General features: G+C 43.4%; 1 protein-coding gene across 2 annotated transcripts in view; it reads right to left on the bottom strand.

Moving 5' to 3' along the window:
• FAM76A (family with sequence similarity 76 member A) overlaps positions 1–22,590 on the bottom strand; it is a 39,358-nt gene that overhangs the window by 5,016 nt on the left and 11,752 nt on the right. The window contains exons 5-7 of one of the 2 annotated variants that reach the window (XM_066375541.1): positions 19,584–19,741; positions 12,565–12,651; positions 823–958 (exon numbers count right to left, since the gene is read on the bottom strand). In XM_066375541.1, coding sequence (XP_066231638.1) covers positions 823–958; positions 12,565–12,651; positions 19,584–19,741 — 381 coding nt within the window. The remainder of the gene's footprint in view (positions 1–822; positions 959–12,564; positions 12,652–19,583; positions 19,742–22,590) is intronic. The other variant, XM_066375542.1, reaches the window with a different exon arrangement.

The raw sequence follows: 22,590 nt of genomic DNA, 5'->3' as shown, positions 1-22,590 counted from the left end.
AGAAGTTAGCAATTATTATTATTAATGTATTAAGGCAAAAATGAAATACTCTCTAAGAACGTGAAAATAAGAAATACTAGACGTGAATCAGAACAAGAATGTAAAAAGTCCCCTTAAAGAGGGAGGATAACTCTTAGAACAGAATAAGACTTTACTATTAAAGTGCTTAAAGAGTGGGTGTTGTCAGCAGGGAGTTGTCAGCAATGGAAGCAAAGTGACACAAGAGTCATAAAGGAAGGCCTACCTGAACACTGTCCAGGGATGAGGGAAACCTGGCCCACATATTTTGAGTATTACTGTCCCATGGACATGCCATCCCAATTACAGAGATGAAGGCATCAGGTTCTCTTAGCCTGAGAGCATTAAAAATTCCAATTACATAACTACCTCCTCCTATCCCAACATGCTCATTCAGCACTTCTGATTACAACCTTCCAAGGAAGCTCATGCTGAGAAAAGTAGTACTCAGTTACACGCCCCACTGTGAATTAAGAGGGAGCACTATAGTTGTACACATCATCTCTGTAAGCATAGTCATTGTGAGTTCTCCCTGAGAAGTGAAGCTCCTTCCCATGCTGAGGAGATCGACTTTCTAAACCCACTTGACCGAGGTAGAGTCATTATGGTAATACCCTGCCATGGGTCATCTCTGCAGATAGCATGCTTCTCCCCAGGAAACCCCAACCTTGCCACTGGATCTCTCTCAAAGCATCAATGGTTAAGTACCCGAAAAATACCAGTTAAACAAGTTAGCATCATGCTCTATTCCACATAGCTTACCCTTGTATCATTCTGGCCTAAGGTGCATTAACTAAACCGTACCTTCTTCTCTTTCTCTAAAATCATTTGATCCTTTTGATGCAGCATCTTCTTCAGAGTGGCTACTTCTTCCTTCAGTTGGGCAATGATGACAAAATGGTCAGTGCCTGGGGAGTCCAGAGCCAGGTCTGGGGAAAAGCTAAGTGGAAAAATGAAAAGGAAAAACATCATAACTTGGGTGAATAGACATTATTTTTCCTGAATTTTTATGAGTTTATTTGAGCCAAACTGAAGAGACCCCTGGAAGTAAGATGCAACAAACTGAGATAAATGCTTGATAAACTTCATTCTACCTCATGACACACTGTAGGGCACTTGCCTGCAAACTCAAGGACAGGAGCAAATATTTGAATCCCAGCATTAAGCATAATGCTCCATACCCGTCAGACTCAACAGCCTTTACTAAACTGCACAGGCAAAGTGGTCATCAGATACTTTACCAACCCAAGCCCTAACTCACAGCATTCCTGAAGCCTCTTCTCCAGCATTCAAGACTAAAATAAATGCCATTTCACAAGAGCCAAGGATATTCCACTTCAGGTTCACTGAAGATCCCCAATTATTCATGGGTGAAAGTCATATTTTTGTGATTAATTTCCCTAGAATGTGGACCAATGATCGAGTGTAGGCACGTGCATTTTTCTTTAATGCTTCCCACAGAGCTCCTCTTTTGATTCCTTGTTTTCTGTCTGAAAGCACTGTGTTGTGGTGCAGCTGCTGGAAATTGCTGCATTCCAGCCAGGAACTATCAGTCCTTTTTAAAAGATAATAGGAAGGAAGCCAATTTCCCCTTCACTACAACTAGTCTATTGATGGTCACTTCTAATATCAAGTAGTCTGTGATACTTAGTTAGAAAAGGAAAAAAGAGGTGGCACACTCCCATGTCAACCCCAACCTTTCCTCCCAGTGACAGTATCAGAGCATCTCATTTCGTTGAAGTGCCAGGTTAACTCTTGTCCTATTGGTAGTGTCCTATCCAGGATCAGTTTCAGGGAATCTGTAACCCCTGAAATAGTATGTACAATTTTGTGTATACATACAATGGGTGGTTTCTAGGGTGAGGATCTATAGCTCTTATTGGTTGGTCAGAGGTGTTTTAGACTCTACACAAGTTAAGAAATCACTGCTAAGAGGGTCAAATCTTGCCCTTCTCTAGAGACTTCCAATAGGAAGCTCTTTACTTTTCCCAGGACAACCTTTTAAAGTAAAATACAAACCTGTTTTACCTAAGCAGACTCTGAAATATTGATTCCTAACTCCCCATATCAATACAGCAATCGCTCTAGTTCCCCCTTGCTGTTGGTTCTTTCTTACACCTTTATTTTTAAGTAAATGTGATATTTATTGGCTTTATTACACATAAGTAGTGTTACTGGGCAAGAGACATGGCCCTTCTGGTCTGCCTAGGGCCAGCCAGTAATGCGTGGTTCTTGACTTTGTGCAGAAAAAATTTCACAACAAAAGTCCAGGTGAGCCTGACCAGGCGGTGGTGCAGTGGATAGAGCATCAGACTGGGATGTGGAGGACCCAGGTTCGAGACCCCGAGATCGCCAGTTTGAGCGCGGTCTCATCTGGTTTGAGCAAAAGTTCACCAGCTTGAACCCAGGGTCGCGGGCTTGAGCAAGGGGTCACTCCGTCTGCTGAAGGCCCATGGTCAAGGCACATATGAGAAAGCAATCAATGAATAACTAAGGTGTCGCAACAAAAAACTAATGATTGATGCTTCTCATCTCTCTCCGTTCCTGCCTGTCTGTCCCTATCTGTCCCTCTCTCTGACTCTCTCTGTCTCTGTTAAAAAAAAAAAAAAAAGTCCAGGTGATTTTGAAAGTAAGTTTAGTAAAGTGGGGACAGTGAAACAAGGGAGGGCCCAGAAGAGAAGAAGCAACAGGAGAGCCTCTATGGGGCTGCTTTGGCACTGGGAAATCAGAGAAAAGGGGCCTAGAGGACAGGATCAGGGTGTTAGCCCTGGGAGAGCTGCTGCTGTCCACTCCTCCCCGGTTGCAAGTCTCCTGAAGACCCTTAGAGTTTAGGAGATCCATGCTAGGTGGGGGAAGTAGAGGGGAAGGTGGACAGAAAAGGTTCTCCTGGGAGAACGCCCTGTCCTACATCTTAAACCACATCAACCAACATTTCTTCACACAGGTGGAAGCTCCAAACAGCAAGCCAAACCACCAGACATACTTCTTACAGTTACTAAGTCAAACATTTCAGTGGCTAGAATAGGGAGAAATAGTCCATTGATAAGAATATTCCCCACTCAGTCTACATGAATCATATGAGAAGAAAGTCAGAAGAATAGATCGGTACTTTCATAATTGATAAATATGCAAACTTACTAGGTAACAAAGACTAAATCCAAAATAATAAAACAAGACATATAGGAGAAAATATTAAAAGGCCCCCATAACACACTAACTAGTTTCAATACCCACCAAGGGTATTGAACAACAGAATCTATTTATACCCGACGAATGAAATGGCGTCTAGATGGGCAAGAATAAACAATTTCTCGTTTTCCCAAAAGCTCCTAATGCTGCTCCTAATGCTGCTTCTTGAGAGAGATTCTTCCTATAAATTGTTGACAGAACTAGTCATGTTTATCCTATGTGTTAGGGCCTGACCCTTCCAACTTCTAGTTAATAAGAACTGCTAAGAATCAAAATGGAAAAAGATGGTAGGTTAAAGGCAGAAAATCAGATTCAGTCTCTTTCCAAATACCTCCAATGACAGGGAACTCACTACTTCTCTAGGAAGCTTTCTGCCTTTTCCAAAAGCTTATATTAAATATAAGAACAACCTTTTTGGGCTAAGCCCAAAATCGCCTCTGTATGCATTGTTCCTGGGTCTGTCCTCAAAGGCCACACTGAGTACATCTAATCTTTCAGGTACATTTCAGATGGAGAATAAAATAAAACTACAAGGAAAGGAGAAGAATATCTTTTAGAAACAATACACCTCAAGGTAAACCTGGGCATCACCCATTCCTTAGAGTGCTCTTCAATTGCCAATAGAACAATAAATAAACATGACTGAAATGGAGTTGGTGCATTTTCTCAAAGAAGAACACCTAGAAAGGAACTCAGATTTTCCTCAAATACAGAAGTTTTTGGCCCTGGTTGCATACCTCAATTGGTTAGAGGGTCATCCCAATACACCAAGGTTGCAAGTTGTAACCCCCGTCAGAACGCATACAAGAATCAACCAATAAATTCATAAATAAGCCCTGGCCGGTTGGCTCAGTGGTAGAGCGTCGGCATGGCATGCGGGGAACCCGGCTTTGATTCCCGGCCAGGGCACATAGGAGAAGTGCCCATTTGCTTCTCCACCCCCCCCCCCCTCCTTCCTCTCTGTCTCTCTCTTCCTCTCCTGCAGCCAAGGCTCCATTGGAGCAAAGATGGCCCGGGCGCTGGGGATGGCTCCTTGGCCTCTGCCCCAGGTGCTAGAGTGGCTCTGGTCGCGGCAGAGTGACGCCCCGGAGGGGCAGAGCATCGTCCCCTGGTGGGCAGATCATCGCCCCTGGTGGGCGTGCCGGGTGGATCCCGGTCTGGCGCATGCGGGAGTCTGTCTGACTGTCTCTCCCCGTTTCCAGCTTCAGAAAAATACAAAAAAAAAAAAAAAAAAAAAATCATAAATAAGTGAAACAACAATTGATGTTTCTCTCTCTCCCTCCCTCCCTCTCTCTCTAAAATCAATCAATAAATAAAACTTCTTTTTTTATAAAAGAAAGGTTTTTGTTACAATTTCAACAGACTAGAAAATATAATAGGGAGGCTGTGAAGTTTGCAAGGTACTGAAAAAAAGAAAAAAGAACAAGGCATTTTATAAGTATAAAATCATTAGAGCAGCGGTTCTCAACCTGTGGGTCGCGACCCCGGTGGGGGTAGAACGACCAAAACACAGGGGTCGCCTAAAGCCATCAGAAAATACATATTTATTATACAATACATTTTTAAATAAAATATGTATTTCCGATGGATTTAGGTGACCCCTGTGTTTTGGTCGTTCAACCCCCGCTGGGGTCGCGACCCACAGGTTGAGAACCACTGGGCTAGAGAAATGGTTTTATTTTTAAAAAACCCTATAGTAGCCTGACCAGGTGGTGGCGCAGTGGATAGAGTGTCGGACTGGGATGCGAAAGACCCAGGTTCGAGATCCCGAGGTCCCCAGCTTGAGCGTGGGCTCATCTGGTTTGAGCAAAAGCCCACCAGCTTGAACCCAAGGTCACTGGCCCCAGCAAGGGGTTACTTGGTCTGCTGAAGGCCCGCGGTCAAGGCACATATGAGAAAGCAATCAATGAACAACTAAGGTGTTGCAACGCGCAACGAAAAACTAATGATTGATGCTTCTCATCTCTCTCCGGTCCTGTCTGTCTGTCCCTGACTATCCCTCTCTCTGACTCACTGTCTCTGTAAAAAATAAATTAAAAAAACAACAACAACAAAAAAACCCTAAAGTAATTAATTTTTCTCTGTGTGACATGGAAGGCTAATGAATAAAGAAGAAGAAAACAAAACAAAACAAAACAAAACAAAAAAAAAAAAAAAAAAAAGAAGAAAAAATACTTAAATAGCCCGACCTGTGGTGGCGCAGTGGATAAAGCGTCGACCTGGAAATGCTGAGGTCGCCGGTTCGAAACCCTGGGCTTGCCTGGTCAAGGCACATATGGGAGTTGATGCTTCCAGCTCCTCCCCCCTTCTCTCTCTCTCGCTCCCTCTCTCTCTCCTCTCTAAAAATTAGTAAATAAATAAAAAAATTAAAAAAAAAAACAAAAAAAAACTTAAATATGCCTTAATATTTAAAAATTAAATGAGAGGAGAATGTAGTAGTATAGAAAGGTCAATGGAAACAATTACAGAGCAAATGCAGATGGCACAAGATAAAAATAAAAAAATTGGAACATAAATTTAAAAGTATATGGATATCCTTATTTTTATTTTTCTTGCTGTATATGGATATTTTAACAGTGGTGCCAGGAGGCGGATAGTGTCGACCTGGCATGCTGAGGTTCCAGGTGCAAAACCCCAAGGTTGCCGGCTTGAGCACAGGCTCATCCAGTTTGAGTGCAGGCTCACCAGCTTCAGCAAGGATCATTGATATGATCCCGAGGTCACTGGCTTGGCTCGAGCCCCCCAGTCAAGGCACGTATGAGAAACAATCAATGAAAAACTGAAGTGACACAACTACAAGTTGATGCTTCTCATCTCTCTCCCTTCCTGTGTCTCTGGCTCTGTCTAAAAAAAAAAAAGAAAAAAGAGTGGGACCAGAAAAGTAGATTGCAATTCAATAAAAAGGCAGGCCAGCCTGACCTGTGGTGGCGCAGTGGATAAAGCGTCGACCTGGAAATGCTGAGGTCGCCGGTTCGAAACCCTAGCTTGCCTGGTCAAGGCACATATGGAAGTTGATGCTTCCTGCTCTTCCCCTTTCTCTCTCTGTCTCTCTCCTCTCTCTCTCTCTCCTTTCTAAAATGAATAAATAAAAAAAAAATAAAAAAAAAAAGGCAGGCCAGCTTGGCCAGGTGACTCAGTGGATAAAGCATCAACCCTGTGCACCAGAGGTCACAGTTTTGACCCCCAAGTCAGGACATATATGAGAAGCATTCAACCTGGCCAGGTGGTGGTGCAGTGGAATGAGTGTCAGACTGGGAAGCAGAGAACCCAGGTTCGAAACCCCAAGGTCACGGACTTGAGCGTGGGCTCATCTGGCTTGAGTGCAGGCTCACCAGCTTGAGCACTGGGTCGCTGGTTTGAGCGTGGGATCATAGACATGACCCCATGGTTGCTGGCTTGAGCCCAAAGGTCACTGGCTTGAAGCCCAAGGTTGCTGGCTTGAACAAGGGGTCACTTGCTTAGCTGGAGCCCTCCGCTACCCCTCCCTGCCCCATCAAGGCATATATGAGAAAGCAGTCAATGAACAACTAAGGAGCCAGACGAAGAACTGATGCTTCTCATCTCTCTCCCTTCCTGTTTGTCCTTGTCTGTCCCTCTCTCTGTCTCTGTCACACATAAAAAAGAAGAGAAGCAGTTAGTGAATATACAACTAAATAGAACTAAGTGAAATGACAAATTAATGCTTCTCTCTCTTCCCCTTTCTCAAATCAATGGGAAAAAAAAGAGAAGTACCTATAAGAATAAATAGTTTAGAAATGAGACTGGTAACATTTGGTACAGAATTAAAGTCAGTAAAAAAATTTGGGTACTCTGACCAAGTAGTTCAGTTGCTTAGACTAGAGCATCATCTCGATCTCCCAAGAATGCAGGTTCAATCCCTGGTCAGGGCACATACAAGAATCAACCAATGAATGCTTAAGTGAAAGAACAAACCCTATGTTTCTCTCTCTCTCTCTCTCTTTCTCTCTCTGTTTCTCCCTTCCTCTGTCTCCATCTCTCTCAAATCAATAAAAAAAATTTTTTTTTAAAGTTTTGGTTTGTATGACATTAAAAATAACTGTCCAAAAATAAATAAAGGATGGTCAGGATGTTTTCAAAGTGGAAGAATAGTGGGTAGTGAACACACAATATAATATATAGGCGATATATTATAGAACTGTACACCTGAAAAACCTATATAATTTTATTAACCAATGTAACCCCAATAAATTCAATAAAAAAGTAAAAGAACAAAGTGAAGGAAAAGCAAGAAAAAGAACAAATAATAAAAGGAAAAATGTAAGTTACCTTGTGCTATGAACTTTTAAAAGAAAGATGTGCAAACAAGTGGAATAAATTGTTAGACTGCTAATGCAGGACATTCAAATGGAACTCATATATGTATGAAAATTTTATCATGGCAGAAAAATTTTTCAAATTTTCAAGTTACTATATTAGGATAAATTAAAATTTCAAATTAGCATGTACATTTTAAGAAAAAAAATGATCTTTTAAGATCATTTCCGGGCCCTGGCCAGTTGGTTCAGTGGTAGAGCGTTGTTCCGGTATGTGGATGTCCCGGGTTTTATTCCCAGTTATGACAACCATCTACTTCACCCCACCCCCCTCTCTCCTGTCTGTCTCTCTCTCTTCCCCTCCTACAGCCATGGCTCGATTGGAGTGAGTTGATCCCGGGCATTGAGGATGGCTCCATGGCCTTCACCTCAGGTACTAAGAAGAACTTGGTTGCTGAGCAATAGAGCAGTGGCCCAGATGGGCAGAACATCTCCCCCTACTGGGCTTGCAGGGTGGGTCCCGATTGGGGCACATGTGGGAGTCTGCTTCTGCCTCCTGTCTACTCACTGAATAAAAACAGTCATTTCCAAAGGACATTTTGAAAGACTGTATACCTAAATTTTAAGGGTTAGCATCCTATTTGAGGGAAACAATCACTGCTGGTAACCAGATGCAAGAAAACATTATGAACAGAAATCTTAAGTTTTTCACTTGGTGTATCCATAGCACTGGACAGAACACTGAGTGACAGTATCTAAAAAACAAAATAAGCTAAAAGAAGGTAAACTTTTCTGACCAGGCAGTGGCGCAGTGAATAGAGTGTCGGACTGAAACACAGAGGACCCAGGTTCAAAATCCCAAGGTTGCCAGCTTGAGCATGAGCTCATCCGGCTTGAGCACAGGCTCACCAGCTTGAGCACGGGATGGCTGGCTTGAACATGGGATCACAGACATGACCCCATGGTCACTGGCTTACGCCCAAAGGTCACTGGCTTGAAGCCCAAGGTTGCTGGCTTGAGCAAGGGGTCACTCATTCTGCTGTAGCCCCCTGGTCAAAGCACATATGAGAAAGCAATAAATGGACAACTAAAGAGCTGCAACGAAGAATTGATGCTTCTCATCTCTGTCCCTTCCTGTCTGTCTGTCCCTCTCTCTGTCTCTGTCACACTCTCACACACACACACACACACACACACACACACACACACACACACACACACGGTAAACTTTTAGAACTGGTTAAACTAAAGAACATGAATAAGCCTGACCAGTTAGCAGCGCAGTTGATGAAGCGTAAACCTGGGACACTGAGGTCTCATGTTCAAAACCTCAAGGTCGCCGACTTGAGCACGAGCTCATCTGGCTTGAGCATGGGCTCACCAGCTTGAATGCAGGGTCACCAGCTTGAGCTTGAGATCATAGACATGACCCCATAATCACTGGCTTAAAGCATAAGGTCGCTGGCTTGAGCAAGGGGTCAATGGCTCAGCTGGAGCCCCCTGGTCAAGGCACATATGAGAAAGCAATCAATAATAAATAAAGTGGCCTGACCTGTGGTGGCACAGTGGATACAGCGTCGACCTGGAAATGCTGAGGTCACCGGTTCGAAACCCTGGGCTTGCCTGGTCAAGGCACATATGGGAGTTCATGCTTCCTGCTCCTCCCCCCTTCTCTCTCTTCTGTCTCTCTCCCCCCCCCCCCCTCTCCTTTCTAAAATGAATAAAAAAAAATTAAATAATAAAGTGGTACAACTACAAATTGATGCTTCTCATCTCTCTCCCTTCCTGTCTGTCCCTGTCTGTCTGTCTCAATCGAGCTAAAAAAATTTAAAAAATTAAAAAAATATATATATATATATATAAATGAGCTCTTTCCAGGTCACTCAAATACAACCTGGGTCATAATGAAAAAAAAAAGAAAATGATGAAAAAAAAAAAAAAAAGAAAATGATGACTCCAAAGCATGTGGGTCTTGGCTTTAGGCATTGATAAAGCAGGACATTCAGAAAGGATCCCTCTTTGAAGTAGCTTTTGCAGGGTCATGTACCTGGCAGAGGTGATGGGACATTCTGTGTCACAACTACTGTCTTCAGAATGGTCAGACCAGTTAATTGCTCAGAGAATAAAGGGTTTTACGGTGCCCCTCCCCACATAATCTGAATATCTAAGTTGAGCATTTCAGAAGGTTTAATTAAAGAAGTTTAAAATCAATGGTGCTAAGGGCCCTGGCCGGTTGGCTCAGCGGTAGAGCGTCGGCCTGGCATGCAGGAGTCCTGGGTTCGATTCCCAGCCAGGGGACACAGGAGAAGCGCCCACTGGCTTCTCCACCCCTCCCCCTCTCCTTCCTCTCTGTCTCTCTCTTCCCCTCCTGCAGCCGAGGCTCCATTGGAGCAAAGTTGCCCCGGGCGCTGGGGATGGCTCTGTGGCCTCTGCCTCAGGCGCTAGAATGGCTCTGAATACAGCAGAGCAATGCCCCAGAGGGGCAGAACATCGCCCCCTGGTGGGCATGCCGGGTGGATCCCTGTCGGGCGCATGCAGGGAGTCTGTCTGACTGCCTCCTCGTTTCCAGCTTTGGAAAAATGAAAAAAACAAAAAACAAAACAAAACAAACAAAGTCAATGGAGCTAGTTGTTAAAAAGACACCTTGTAGCCTGACCAGGCAGTGGCGCAGTAGATAGAGCACTGGACTGGGATGCAGAGGACCCAGGTTTGAGACCCCGAGGTCACCAGCTTGAGCGCGGGCTCATCTGGTTTGAGCAAAGCTCACCAGCTTGGACCCAAGGTCGTTGGCTCAAGCAAGGAGCTACTCGGTCTGCTGCAGCCCCACGGTCAAGGCACATATGAGAAAGCAATCAATGAACAATTAAGGTGTCGCAACAAAAAACTGATGATTGATGCTTCTCATCTCTCTCTGTTCATGTCTGTCCCTCTCTCTGACTCTCTGTCTCTGTAAAAAAAAAAAAAAAAAGACACCTTGCAGTACTGGCCTGTGGTGGTGCAGTGGAGAGAGTCAACCTGGGATGCTGAGGTCACCAGTTTGAAATCCTGGCCTTATCTGATCAAGGCACATACAATCAGCAGGCAATTAACAACTAAAGTAAAGCAACTATGAGTCAATATTTCTCATCCACCCCATAAAATCAATAAATAAAATCTTAAATAAAAGAAAAAACAGGCCCTGGCCGGTTGGCTCAGTGGTAGAGCATCAGCCTGGCATGCAGGAGTCCCAGGTTCAATTCCCGGCCAGGGCACACAAGAGAAGTACCCATCTGCTTCTCCACCCCTCCCCCTCTACTTCCTCTCTGTCTCTCTCTTCCCCTCCCGCAGCCAAGGCTCCACTGGAGCAAAGTTGGCCGGGACACTGGGGATGGCTCTATGGCCTCTGCCTCAGGTGCTAGAATGACTCTGGTTGCAACAGCGCAACGCCCCAGATGGGCAGAGCATCACCCCCTGGTGGGCATGCTGGGTGGATCCTGGTCGGGCGCATGCGGGAGTCTGTCTGACTGCCTCCCCATTTCCAACTTCAGAAAAATACAAAAAAAAAAAAAAAAAAGAAAAAACAACACCTTGCAGAGTATGAAATCAAGTTAATAAAGAAGGCAGTGAGAAAGAATAAACTTCACAGATACTTTATACTCCTTTAAATAAACAAAATTTAGCCCTAGTAAACCCATATGCGGGTCTGCTCCCAAATCTACCACTGGCTGGGAGAACTGAAATTGGGAGGAGTCTTCAGAATAGAAATGCTTCCAAGAATTTCAGGGAAAGTGTGTCAGGTGGTCTCACTTCAGGATGCTGGGCCTGGAGAAGCAAAAATCGTTGACTCCAAGACTACTGGGAAGCAGTCCACCGTACCAACACAGATGGGGCGCTACAGGTATTAGGACAATGCAGTTCGTAAGAGGAAGCATTGTTGAGAAGGAGAGATGAAAGGAATAAAAATATACATTTAGACAGGCTTAAAATAAAACAAAGATATTTAAATGCATCTTATTCTCTCCTGATCTAGTGTCTGCATTGGGCTGACTTTCTGCAGGCTAAGAAAGCACACAGATCATCCCTTAGACACTGCCTTAACTCCAACTTGTTTCTTTTCTTTCTTTTTTTAAAATATTTTTTTATTTTTAGAGAGAAGGGAGAGATAGAAAGAGAGAGCGAAGGGAGGAGCAGGAAGCATCAACTCCCATATGTGCCTTGATGAGGCAAGCCTGGAGTTTTTTTGTTTGTTTGTTTTTTGTGTTTTTTTGTATTTTTCGGAAGCTGGAAACGGGGAGAGACAGTCAGACAGACTCCCGCATGCGCCCAACCGGGATCCACCCGGCACGCCCACCAGGGGGCGAAACTCTGCCCACCAAGGGGCGATGCTCTGCCCCTCCGGGGCGTCACTCTGTTGTGACCAGAGCCACTCTAGCACCTGGGGCAGAGGCCAAGGAGCCATCCCCAGCGCCCGGGCCATCTTTGCTTCAATGGAGCCTCAGCTGCGGGAGGAAAAGAGAGAGACAGAGAGGAAGGAGAAGGGGAGGGGTGGAGAAGCAGATGGGCGCTTCTCCTGTGTGCCCTGGCCGGGAATCGAACTCGGGACTTCTGCACACCAGGCCGATGCTCTACCACTGAGCCAAACGGCCAGGGCAAGCCTGGAGTTTTGAACCAGCAACCTGGGCGTCCCAGGCCAATGCTTTATCCACTGCGCCACCACAGGTCAGGCCCAACTTGTTTCTTCTCTGCCTCTTGACACTGACTCCTGCCTTGCCTGGGGCAGGCTACAGCCACAGATCATGATGAAAAGCATCCAGCTTTTGACTTACAGAATTAGGGGGGTGGAGTTATATGTGGACTGCAGAATTTGATTTCTGTTAAATCCAGTTATATGTTCCTGTCTTTTAATGACAAGATTAGGTTTATAATCAAGTATCAGTAAGTAGTGCTTATTTCTAAGATTATCAAGTGGTTGGCACAGTGACCCTAAGAGGTTTTACTGACAACCATATACTATCTCCAAGGCATAATCTAAAATGTATTCCTGTTTCAGGAAATGTGTATGCATTTCAAACAGAAGCATGCACACACACTCCAATTGGCTCACCTGTCTCCATTGGTTGTGATTGACTCAAACTTGGACTTTTTCTTTGGGATTTCATTTTGAATTGAAGACGTAGAAAGTGTTTTCTGGCTTTTAATGGTAAAAAATAGAGAGACACACATTAGAAATAAAAAATTAATAAAACATTACAATGAAAGTGCCAAATGAGACCAATGTAATATCACAGATCTTCTATAAATGAGCTACTTATTCTTTTTTTTTTTTTACTTATTCTTGATTATTAAATTCTACTGAAGTGTTGATTGTACAGGCCCTCAATGTATGGGTGGATTATTTCCATAGTCCCCCAAAATTCTTAGCCTTAATTAAATATTACCTGCCTTATTAATATTCTTATGAGAACAATCAATAAAACTTCAATAAGAAGTATAATCTATCTTAGAGTTTAAAAAGTACTTTTACATTCAATGTTTCACAAACATCTTATAAATCTGTGAGGTAGATACAAGATATTATTTTCCCTTTGGAGAACTGAGACTCATCACCAAGGATAAACAGCAAGTAAATAGCAAAGTGGGGACTAGGCACCAGGTTGACATATTTGAACTCCTAGTCCAGTTTTTCTTCACTATGTCTCTGTTAATCTACTGGTACATGAGTCCATAATAATGTTAAAAATCAGTTTTAGCTTTACAAGTTCATCATCTAAAATTAGTCTGCAAACTTTTTGTTTTAAAGGATGTCTAAATGCTAAGCTCAAAGGATGCTTCAGACCCTTTCTTACTTAACCACTTTTCAAGATTTGATACCACTGATCACACCATTCTTTTATCTCCTCAACTTTATTGAGGAATAATTTACAAATATAATTGCATATATGTAAAATGTACAATGTGCTGTTTTGTCATACATACACAGTATGGAATAATTATCAAGATCAAGATAATTAACATACCCATAACATCACATAGTTAACTCTTTCTTTTTTATGGTGAAAATTCTTAAGATCTACTCTCAGCAACATTTAAGTATATAATACTTGAAATTAATGTATTAATTATAGTCACTCTTCTGTTCAGAAGTTATTCTTATAACTGAAAGTTTGTACTCTTTGACCTACATCTCCTCATGTCCCCCTTCTCCAGCCCCTCACAAACACCACTCTATTCTGTTCCTATGAAATCCATTTTTAAAAAAGATTCCACATAAAAGGGATACCACAAGTATTTGTCTTTCTCTTTTTTCACTTAGCACGATGCCTTCCAGGTTCATCCACGCTGTCACAAATGGCAGGATTTGCTTCCTTTTAATGGCTGAATAATATTCCATAGTGTATATATACCACATTTTCTTTATCCATTCATCTGTTGAAGAACATTCAAGTTGTATGCATGTCTTGGCTATTGAGTATAATGCTGCAATGAATGTGGAGATAGAGCTATCTCTTTGAGACACTGATTTCATTTCCTTTGGATACATACCCAGAAACGTTTGCTGAATTATATGGTAGCTATATTTTTAATTTTTTGAGAAATCACCATACTGTTTTCCACAATGGCTGTACCAATTTACATTCCCACTGACTGTGAATAAAGGTTCCCTTTTCTCTACAACCAGGCCAGTATTTGTTATCTCTTGTATTTTTCTTAATTTAAAAAAAAAGAAATTTAAAGAGAGGGAGAGAAAGGAGAGGGAAAAGGAGAGAGAGAGAGAAACATTGATCTGCTATTCCACTTATTTATGCATTCATTGGTTGATCCTTGTACATAGCCTTACTGGAGACGAAACCCACAACCTTGGCATGTAGGGACAACACTCCAACAGAGATATCAGGTCAAGGCCTCTCTTATGTTTTTGATAATTACCATCCTAATAGATATGAAATGATATCTCATTGTGGTTTTGGTTTGTACTTCCCTGACAATTAGTGATATTTAGCACCTTTTCATATATCTATTTGTATATCTTCTTTGGAAAAATGTCTATTTGGGTCCTTTACCCATTTTTAAATTATTGGGTTTTTTTGTTTGTTTGTTTTTTGCTATTGAGTTGTATGTGTTCTTTATATTTTTGATATTAACCTTTTATCAGATATATGGTTCCCCAATATTCATTCCATCCTTCTTGAATGCTTCTAGAATTCTGTTCAGCCTCCAACCTGAATTATATCAATAACTAAATATCATAGTGGCTAGAAATAGTGTTCCCCACACATCACCTACATCAGAATCATTTGAGGGGCCCTGGCTGGGTAGCTCAGTTGGTTAGAGCATCATCCTGATACCAAGGTTGCAGGTTTGATCCCCGGTGAGGGCATATACAAGAATCAACCAATGAGCCTGACCAGGCGGTGGCGCAGTGGATAGAGCGTTGGACTGGGATGCAGAAGGACCCAGGTTCGAGATCCTGAGGTCGCCAGCTTGAGTGCAAGCTCATCTGGCTTGAGCAAAAAAAAAGCTCACCAGCTTGGACCCAAGGTTGCTGGCTCGAGCGGGGGGTTACTTGGTCTGCTGAAGGCCCACGGTCAAGGCACATATGAGAGGGCCATCAATGAACAACTAAGATGTTGCAACGAAAAACGGATGATTGATGCTTCTCATCTCTCCCCGTTCCTGTCTGTCCCTGTCTATCCCTCTCTCTCTAACTCTCTCTCTGTCCCTGTTAAAAAAAAAAAAAAGAATCAACCAATGAATGTATAAATAAGTAGAACAACAAGTCAATTTTTTTTCCTTTCACTCTCCCTTTCTCTCTTTCTAAAATCAATCAATAAAGTTTTAAAAAAAATTCATTTTAGAGGAGAGAGAAAGATAGAGAGAGAGAGAAGAGGGAAGCAGGAAACATCAACTCCCAAGCAAGCTCAGGGTTTTGAACCAGCAACCTCAGGGGTCCAGGTTGATGCTTTATCCACTGTGCCACCACAGATCAGGCAATCAAGTTTTTTAAAAAATGAATCATGGCCTGACCTGTGGTGGCACAGTGGATAAAGCATTGACCTGGGACGCTGAGGTCGCCAGTTCGAAACCCTGCACTTGTCCGGTCAAAGCACATATGGGAGTTGATGCTTCCTGCTCCTCCCCCCTTTCTTTCTCCTCTCTAAAATAAATAAATAAATAAATAAATAAATAAATAAATAAATAAATAAATAAAATGAATCATCTGAGACTGGCCTGTGGTGGCACAGTAAATAAAGCGTCTACCTGGAATGTTGAGGTTGCTGATTCGAAACTCTGGGCTTGCCTGGTCAAGGCACATACAACAAGCCTGAACAGGTGGTGGTGCAGTGGATAGAGAGTCAGACTGGGATATGGAGGACCCAGGTTTGAGACCCTGAGGTCACCAGCTTGAGCGTGGGCTCATCTGGTTTGAGCAAGGCTCACCAGCTTGAGCCCAAGATCGCTGGCTCAAGCAAGGGGTCACTTGGTCTACTGTAGCCCCCCGGTCAAGGCACATATGAGAAATCAATCAATGAACAACTAAGGAACGGCAACGAAGAATTGGTGTTTTTCATCTCTCTCCCTTCCTGTCTGTCCCTATCTGTCCCTCTCTCTGCCACAAAAAAAAAAAAAAGGCACATACAACAAGCAACAAGTGAAGCAACTATAAGCTGACACTTCTTGCTCCCATGCCATACACTCTCTCCTCTCTCTGTAGAATAAAAAATAAAAAAGTAAGCCTGACCTGTGGTGGCGCAGTGGATGGGGCATCGACCTGGAAATGCTGCAGTCCCCGGTTCGAGGCCCTGGGCTTGCCTGGTCGAGGCACATATGGGAGTTGATGCTTCCAGCTCTTCCCCCCCTTCTCTCTCTCTCTCATTTCTCTCTCTCCCTCTCCTCTCTAAAATGAATAAATAAAATTTAAAAAAAATAAAAATAAAAAAAATAAAAAAGTAAAAAACAGAATCATCTGGGATATTTACAAAACACTACAGATTCCTGGACTCTATCCTAGATCCTACTAAGTTAAACTCTGGGAGGTGAGGCCACAGGAATCAGTATTTTTAAAATAATCTCTATTCCCAGTGACTTTTTTTTTTTCTTTCTTTTTTGTACTTTTCTGAAGCTGGAAACGGGGAGAGACAGCCAGACAGACTCCCGCATGTGCTTGACCGGAATCCACCCGGCATGCCCACCAGGGGCGACGCTCTGCCCACCAGGGGGCGATGTTCTGCCCCTCCGGGGCATCGCTCTGCCGTGACCAGAGCCACTCTAGCGCCAGGGGCAGAGGCCAAGGAGCCATCCCCAGCGCCCGGGCCATCTTTGCTCCAATGGAGCCTTGGCTGCGGGAGGGGAAGAGAGAGAGAGGAAGGAGGGGGGTGGGGTGGAGAAGCAAACGGGCGCTTCTCCTATGTGCCCTGGCCGGGAATCGAACCCGGGTCCCCCGCACGCCAGGCTGATGCTCTACCGCTGAGCCAACCGGCCAGGGCCCCAGTGACTCTTAAGTATAACCAATGGCCCATGTCCAAACCTCTTTTGAGTTCTAGGCTAAGCTCCCACTAAATAGTATTTTTTTTGTGTGTTTTTTTTTGAAGATTTTATTTATTCATTATAGAGAGGGGAAAGAGAGAAGGAGGGAGGAGCAGGTAGTACCAACTCCCATATGTGCCTTGACCAGGCAAGCCCAGGGTTTTGAACTGGCAACCTCAGCGTTTCCAGGTTGATGCTTTATCCCCTGCACCAACACAGGTCAGGCCCATTTTTTTTCTTTTAAAGTTTTATTTATTGATTTTACAGAGAGGAGAGAGGGGTGGTGAATGAGAAGTATCAACTTATAGTTGTTTCACTTTAGTTGTTCACTGATTGCTTGTCATATGTGCCTTAACCAGGCAAGTCCAGGGTTTCAAACTAATAACCTCAGTATTCCAGGTCAATGCTCTATTCACTGTGCCATTACAGGCTAGGCTACATCTTTTTGATGCTTTAAACTCTACTTTTCCAAACTGTACTTCTCTTCTTCTCTTCCTATATTTTCTGTAAGTTAAGAATTTAGTTATGCATCCAAGTAAGAAAACGGAGAATTCTCTTTTACTCACCCAGCTCCTGCCCATCTATATGTTCATCAAATTACCTAATTCTCCCTCTAAAGTATCTTCCTGAATCTGCCTCTTTGATCTTCGGTGCCACTGCCTCACTGAGGTTCTCATATTAACGTCTCTTACCTGAACTTTACAAAAAATGCTTAACTAGCCCCTGGTCTCTTTTTCCGCCAATGCATTCTCCATAATGATCAGGGTTAATTATTTTTTTATTGACCCAATGATCAAGTTCATGCTTCTTACCAGATCTGCAGAATCCCTTGTCCTCCCATTTCCCATCTCCCAACCATAAGCTCCAGTAATGAAAAAGGATTTGCAATTCCCCAGAGTTCCTGGTAGTTCCATGTACTCCATGTCTTTGCAAATGCTATTCCCTCAGCCTAGGATGCCTCTGCCCATTCTTTAACTGAAGATTCCAACTTACCCTAAGATACAGCTCCAATACCAGCTCTTCGAGCTTTCCTTGCCTGACTTCCTAAGGCAGTTATAATTACAACTGCCTCTCATTCCTGCACCTTAAGGTTTCCACGCTTCCATAGAATAATACTGCAATGATCTGATTACAGGGCTGTCTTCCCTACAAGACTGCATACTCTTGAGGAGCAGTATGATTCTTTTATTCATCTCTGTATGCCTAGTAGAGTCCCTGGCCCATGAGAGTACTTAATGTTTGCTAGATGAATAAGTAAATTCATAATGGTAATAATAATCAAGAGTAACTAAAATGTATTGAATGATTCCAACATGCTAGTTATAAAACTAATCACTATGCACAAACTATATTAATTTATCTTCACAACAACTCCATGAGGTAATATTACCACTTCTCTCATCTTTTTTTTTTTTTTTTTTTTTTTTTGTGGCAGAGACAGAGAGAGTCAGAGAGAGGGACAGATAGGGACAGACAGACAGGAAGGGAGAGAGATGAGAAATATCAATTCTTCGTTGCGGTTCCGTAGTTATCCATTGATTGATTTCTCATATGTGCCTTGACTGGGGGGCTATAGCAGATCGAGTGACGCCTTGCTCGAGCCAGCAACCTTGGGCTCAAGCTGGTGAGCCTTGCTCAAACCCGGTGAGCCTGCGCTCAAGCTGGTGACCTCGGGGTCTCAAACCCGAGTCCTCCGCGTCCCAGTCCGACGCTCTACCCACTGCACCACCGCCTGGTCAGGCCCACTTCTCTCATCTTACAGATGAAAAAATTGCCCAAGATCTCGTTCAGATAAACTAGAAAAGCCAGGAGTTAATCCAGAGCCAGAACTCGTTAAGACTAACAAGAAAAACCTAGAATACCTAGAATACCTACTGCCCTCCTGGCCAAATATATATAAAAAAGCTACATCCTTCAGAAAGTGAAATGTCAATCCTCTAGGGAGATAACCCACTCTAAGGATGAGGAGAACATTAAATGTTAAAGTGGAGTAAGTTCCACAAACTTTTCAGACACAATATAAACCAAGTCAGGAAATTCTAACACCTTATGGAAGTCTCTCTGGTTCTTGAAAAATACATAAATTGAAATTATGACAAAGAAGATTCCTCCTATAGATTAGTAACTAGAGAGAAAAAAATAGAAACATTTATACAAAATGGTATCGTCTACGGCAGTGGTCCCCAACCTTTTTTGGGCCACGGACCGGTTTAATGTTAGAAAATATTTTCACGGACCGGCCTTTAGGGTGGGACAGATAAATGCACAAAATAAAATTATGCGACCGGCGTAAAAACTGTGGTATTTTTAAATATAATTGTTGAACTTACGAGACAAGTGTCAAGAGTGAGTCTTAGACGGATGTAACAGAGGAAATCTGGTCATTTTAAAAAATAAAACATCAGGCAGACTTAAATATAAGTAAAACGGAAATAATGTAAGTTATTTATTCTTTCTCTGCGGACCGGTACCAAATGGCCCACGGACCGGTACTGGTCTGCGGCCCGGGGGTTGGGGACCACTGGTCTACAGCTAATTGTGTGAGCATTACATCTGACTACCAGCACTGCTAGTCCTAGCTTATGCATCGGGGGTCACCTGTTATAGTGGCTACCACTACTCAGTCGACTGTACTGCTCCTTCTCCTGGTGGCTGGCACGGGAAGAGCTGCTCAAGTGCTTCCTCTGCTCTTTGGTCTTCTGGAGGACCCGTTTGTAAGAAAGTGTGCACAGCCAACACAGCAATTTCCCATCTACCTGAAAGACAAGGAGACAAAGGTAGGAGAGGGAACAAAACACACGGTGTCACAGAACATGAGTATACAGAGCCAGGACCTCTGGGCCAAGTCCCAGCTCTGTCACTTATAAGCTGTGAGAACTTAGGCAAGTTACTTGAGCTCTCTTGGGCTCAATTTCTTCATCTGTAAAATGGGAAATAATAGCACCTACTTCAGAGGGCTGTTGGATTTAGTGACATAATGTAGCTAAAGCATGGTGCCAGACACATAAGAGTTGCTTAATAAATATGAGTTGCTAATTTCATGTATATTTTTATTTGGTTTTTCTTCACCTTAATAAACACAGACCAGAGCAAAGTTCCCACAAGAATTTTTTTTTAAAGATTTATTCATTTTACAGAGAGAGAGAGAGAGAGAAGGGGGGAGGAGGAGCAGGAAGCATCAACTCCCATATGTGCCTTGACCAGGCAAACCCAGGGTTTCGAACCGGTGACCTCAGTGTTCCAGGTCGACGCTTTATCCCACTGCACCACCACAGGTCAGGCCCCACAAGAATTTTAAAGATTTTTTTTTTATTATTTATTGATTTTTAGAGAGAGAGGAGTGAGAGAGAAAGAGAGAGAAGGGGGAGGAGCAGGAAGCATCAACTCCCATATGTGCCTTGACCAGGCAAGCCCAGGGTTTCGAACCGGCAACCTCAGTGTTCCAGGTCGACGCTTTATCCCACTGCACCACCACAGGTCAGGCCCCACAAGAATTTTAAAAGACACAAATATCTTCACGGTGCTTTTAGGAAAATTCAGCAGAAAGACAAAACATGAAATATAAAATTTATACTTCAGTTTCGATACCTTATAAACTGCTCACAAAATGGTATAAGGATATCTTTTTTCAGAATGTCCCCAGTGCCTGACCAGGAGTTGGCGCAGTGAATAGAGCATCAGACTGGAATGCAGAGGACCCAGGTTCGAGACCCCAAGGTCGCCAGCTTGAGTGCGGGCTCATCTGGCTTGAGCAAAAAGCTCACCAGCTTGGACCCGAGGTCACTGGCTTGAGCAAGGGGTTACTCGGTCTGCTGTAGCCCCTGGTCAAGGCACATATGAGAAAGCAATCAATGAACAACTATAGTGCCACAACAAAAAACTGATGATTGATGCTTCTCATCTCTCTCCCTTCCTGTCTGTCTATCCCTATCTATCCCTCTCTCTGACTCTGTCTCTGTTAAAAAAAAAAGAAAAAGAAAATGTCCCCAGAGCTTGGCCTGTGGTGACACAGTGACCTGGAGTCTTGAGGTCGGCAATTCGAGACTCTAGGCTTGCCAGGTCAAGGTACATATGATAAGCAATCAATGAACAAATAAGTGAAATAGCTAGGAGTTGATGCTTCTCGACCCCCCTGCCCTCGCCACCTCTGTAAAATCAATAAATAAAATCTTTAAATAAAGAAAAAAAGAAAGAATGTCCCCAGGGAAACTGATGAGCAAGTAGTTTACAGGGCCCCAGTCCCTGGTGGTAGCCTACCATGGCCTCTGAATTAGAAAAAGTCCCTTTGGGCAGAAACAGCTCTGCACCAGGGAGCAGGGCACAAAGCTAGAAAAACAGAATGGGGCTTCCGAAATCCTCTGAAGCAGGGTGCCTCTGTGCAGCACTGACCTCAAAATTGTTTGTACGGCAGCAGGTGGCAGGCCAACAGAGGTGGTTGGCATGACTCAGGGTAGGGAGGGAGCGTGTTGATATTTTATGAAATTTTAATTTCCATGTCTTGTTCCTGAAATTAGATCTTATACCTTATCTTGAACATAGGTAAGCTGTATCATCATTTATTTCGAGTATTTTTATCTTGTTAGCAAAATCTAATTTGCACCCCACCCTCCAACCCATTAGCAAGTCCATTAGTCTGAATCTATCCGACTCCACAGCTTCCACCAAAGTAAAGCCATTCTTCTCTCACACAACTGCAAGAGCCATCCAAAGGAGCTCCCTAATTCCACTCTTAGGCTCTTATAAACCATTTTCCCCTGGCTACCAAAGAGGGCTTCTTAAATGTAAGTCTGATTATATCTCTGCTCTCTTTAAAATCAAATGATCTTTATTATATGCGGCTTAAGTGTCTGTTTGTTGCCGATAGCTTATTGGTTGCTTGCGTAACTGTACTAGCCAATGGGGTGAAGTTGCCACAGCTGAACGCAAATTGAGCGTGTCAGGGGGAAGGTGAACATTTGTTTGCATTGGCAATCATCTGTTTTACATAAAAACTATGTCTTAACGTAATTTCTTTTAAGAATGCCTCCTAGAAAATACAGCACTGAAGAGGAGAGAAAAGGAGCTAAAGCTGCACAAAAACGGCTTTCTCGACAAAAAGAAACCACTGAGCAGAGAAAGACAAGGCTTGCTTCAGTCGCAGAGCAAATGCGTCTTTCGCGTGTTGGCATTTTTTTACCTGAGCCTGCATTTGGACACGGTCAACTTTATGTTGCCTGTTCAAGGGTTCGTGAAAGAACGAACGTAAAATTAAAAATAATTGATGGTCCTCTGCAAGGCGAGCTTAAAAATGATGGAAAGATCTACACAAGAAATGTTGTGTACAAAGAGATCTTTGACATGTGAATTAACATTTTATTATTATTTTTTTTTATTTTTATTTTTTGGTAACGGGGAAAGACAGTCAGACAGACTCCCGCATGCGCCCGACCGGGATCCACCCGGCACGCCCACCAGGGGCGATGCTCTGCCCACCAGGGGGTGATGCTCTGCCCCTCTGGGGCGTCACTCTGTCACAACCAGAGCCACTCTAGTGCCTGGGGCAGAGGCCAAGGAGCCATCCCCAGCGCCCAGGCCATCTTTGCTCTAATGGAGCCTTGGCTGTGGG

The sequence above is a fragment of the Saccopteryx leptura genome, chromosome 3 (genome assembly GCF_036850995.1).
Source record: "Saccopteryx leptura isolate mSacLep1 chromosome 3, mSacLep1_pri_phased_curated, whole genome shotgun sequence".
Taxonomy (NCBI): Eukaryota; Metazoa; Chordata; class Mammalia; order Chiroptera; family Emballonuridae; genus Saccopteryx; species Saccopteryx leptura.
Note: the sequence above shows the minus strand (reverse complement) of the source record. Positions and strands in the feature narration are given on the sequence as shown.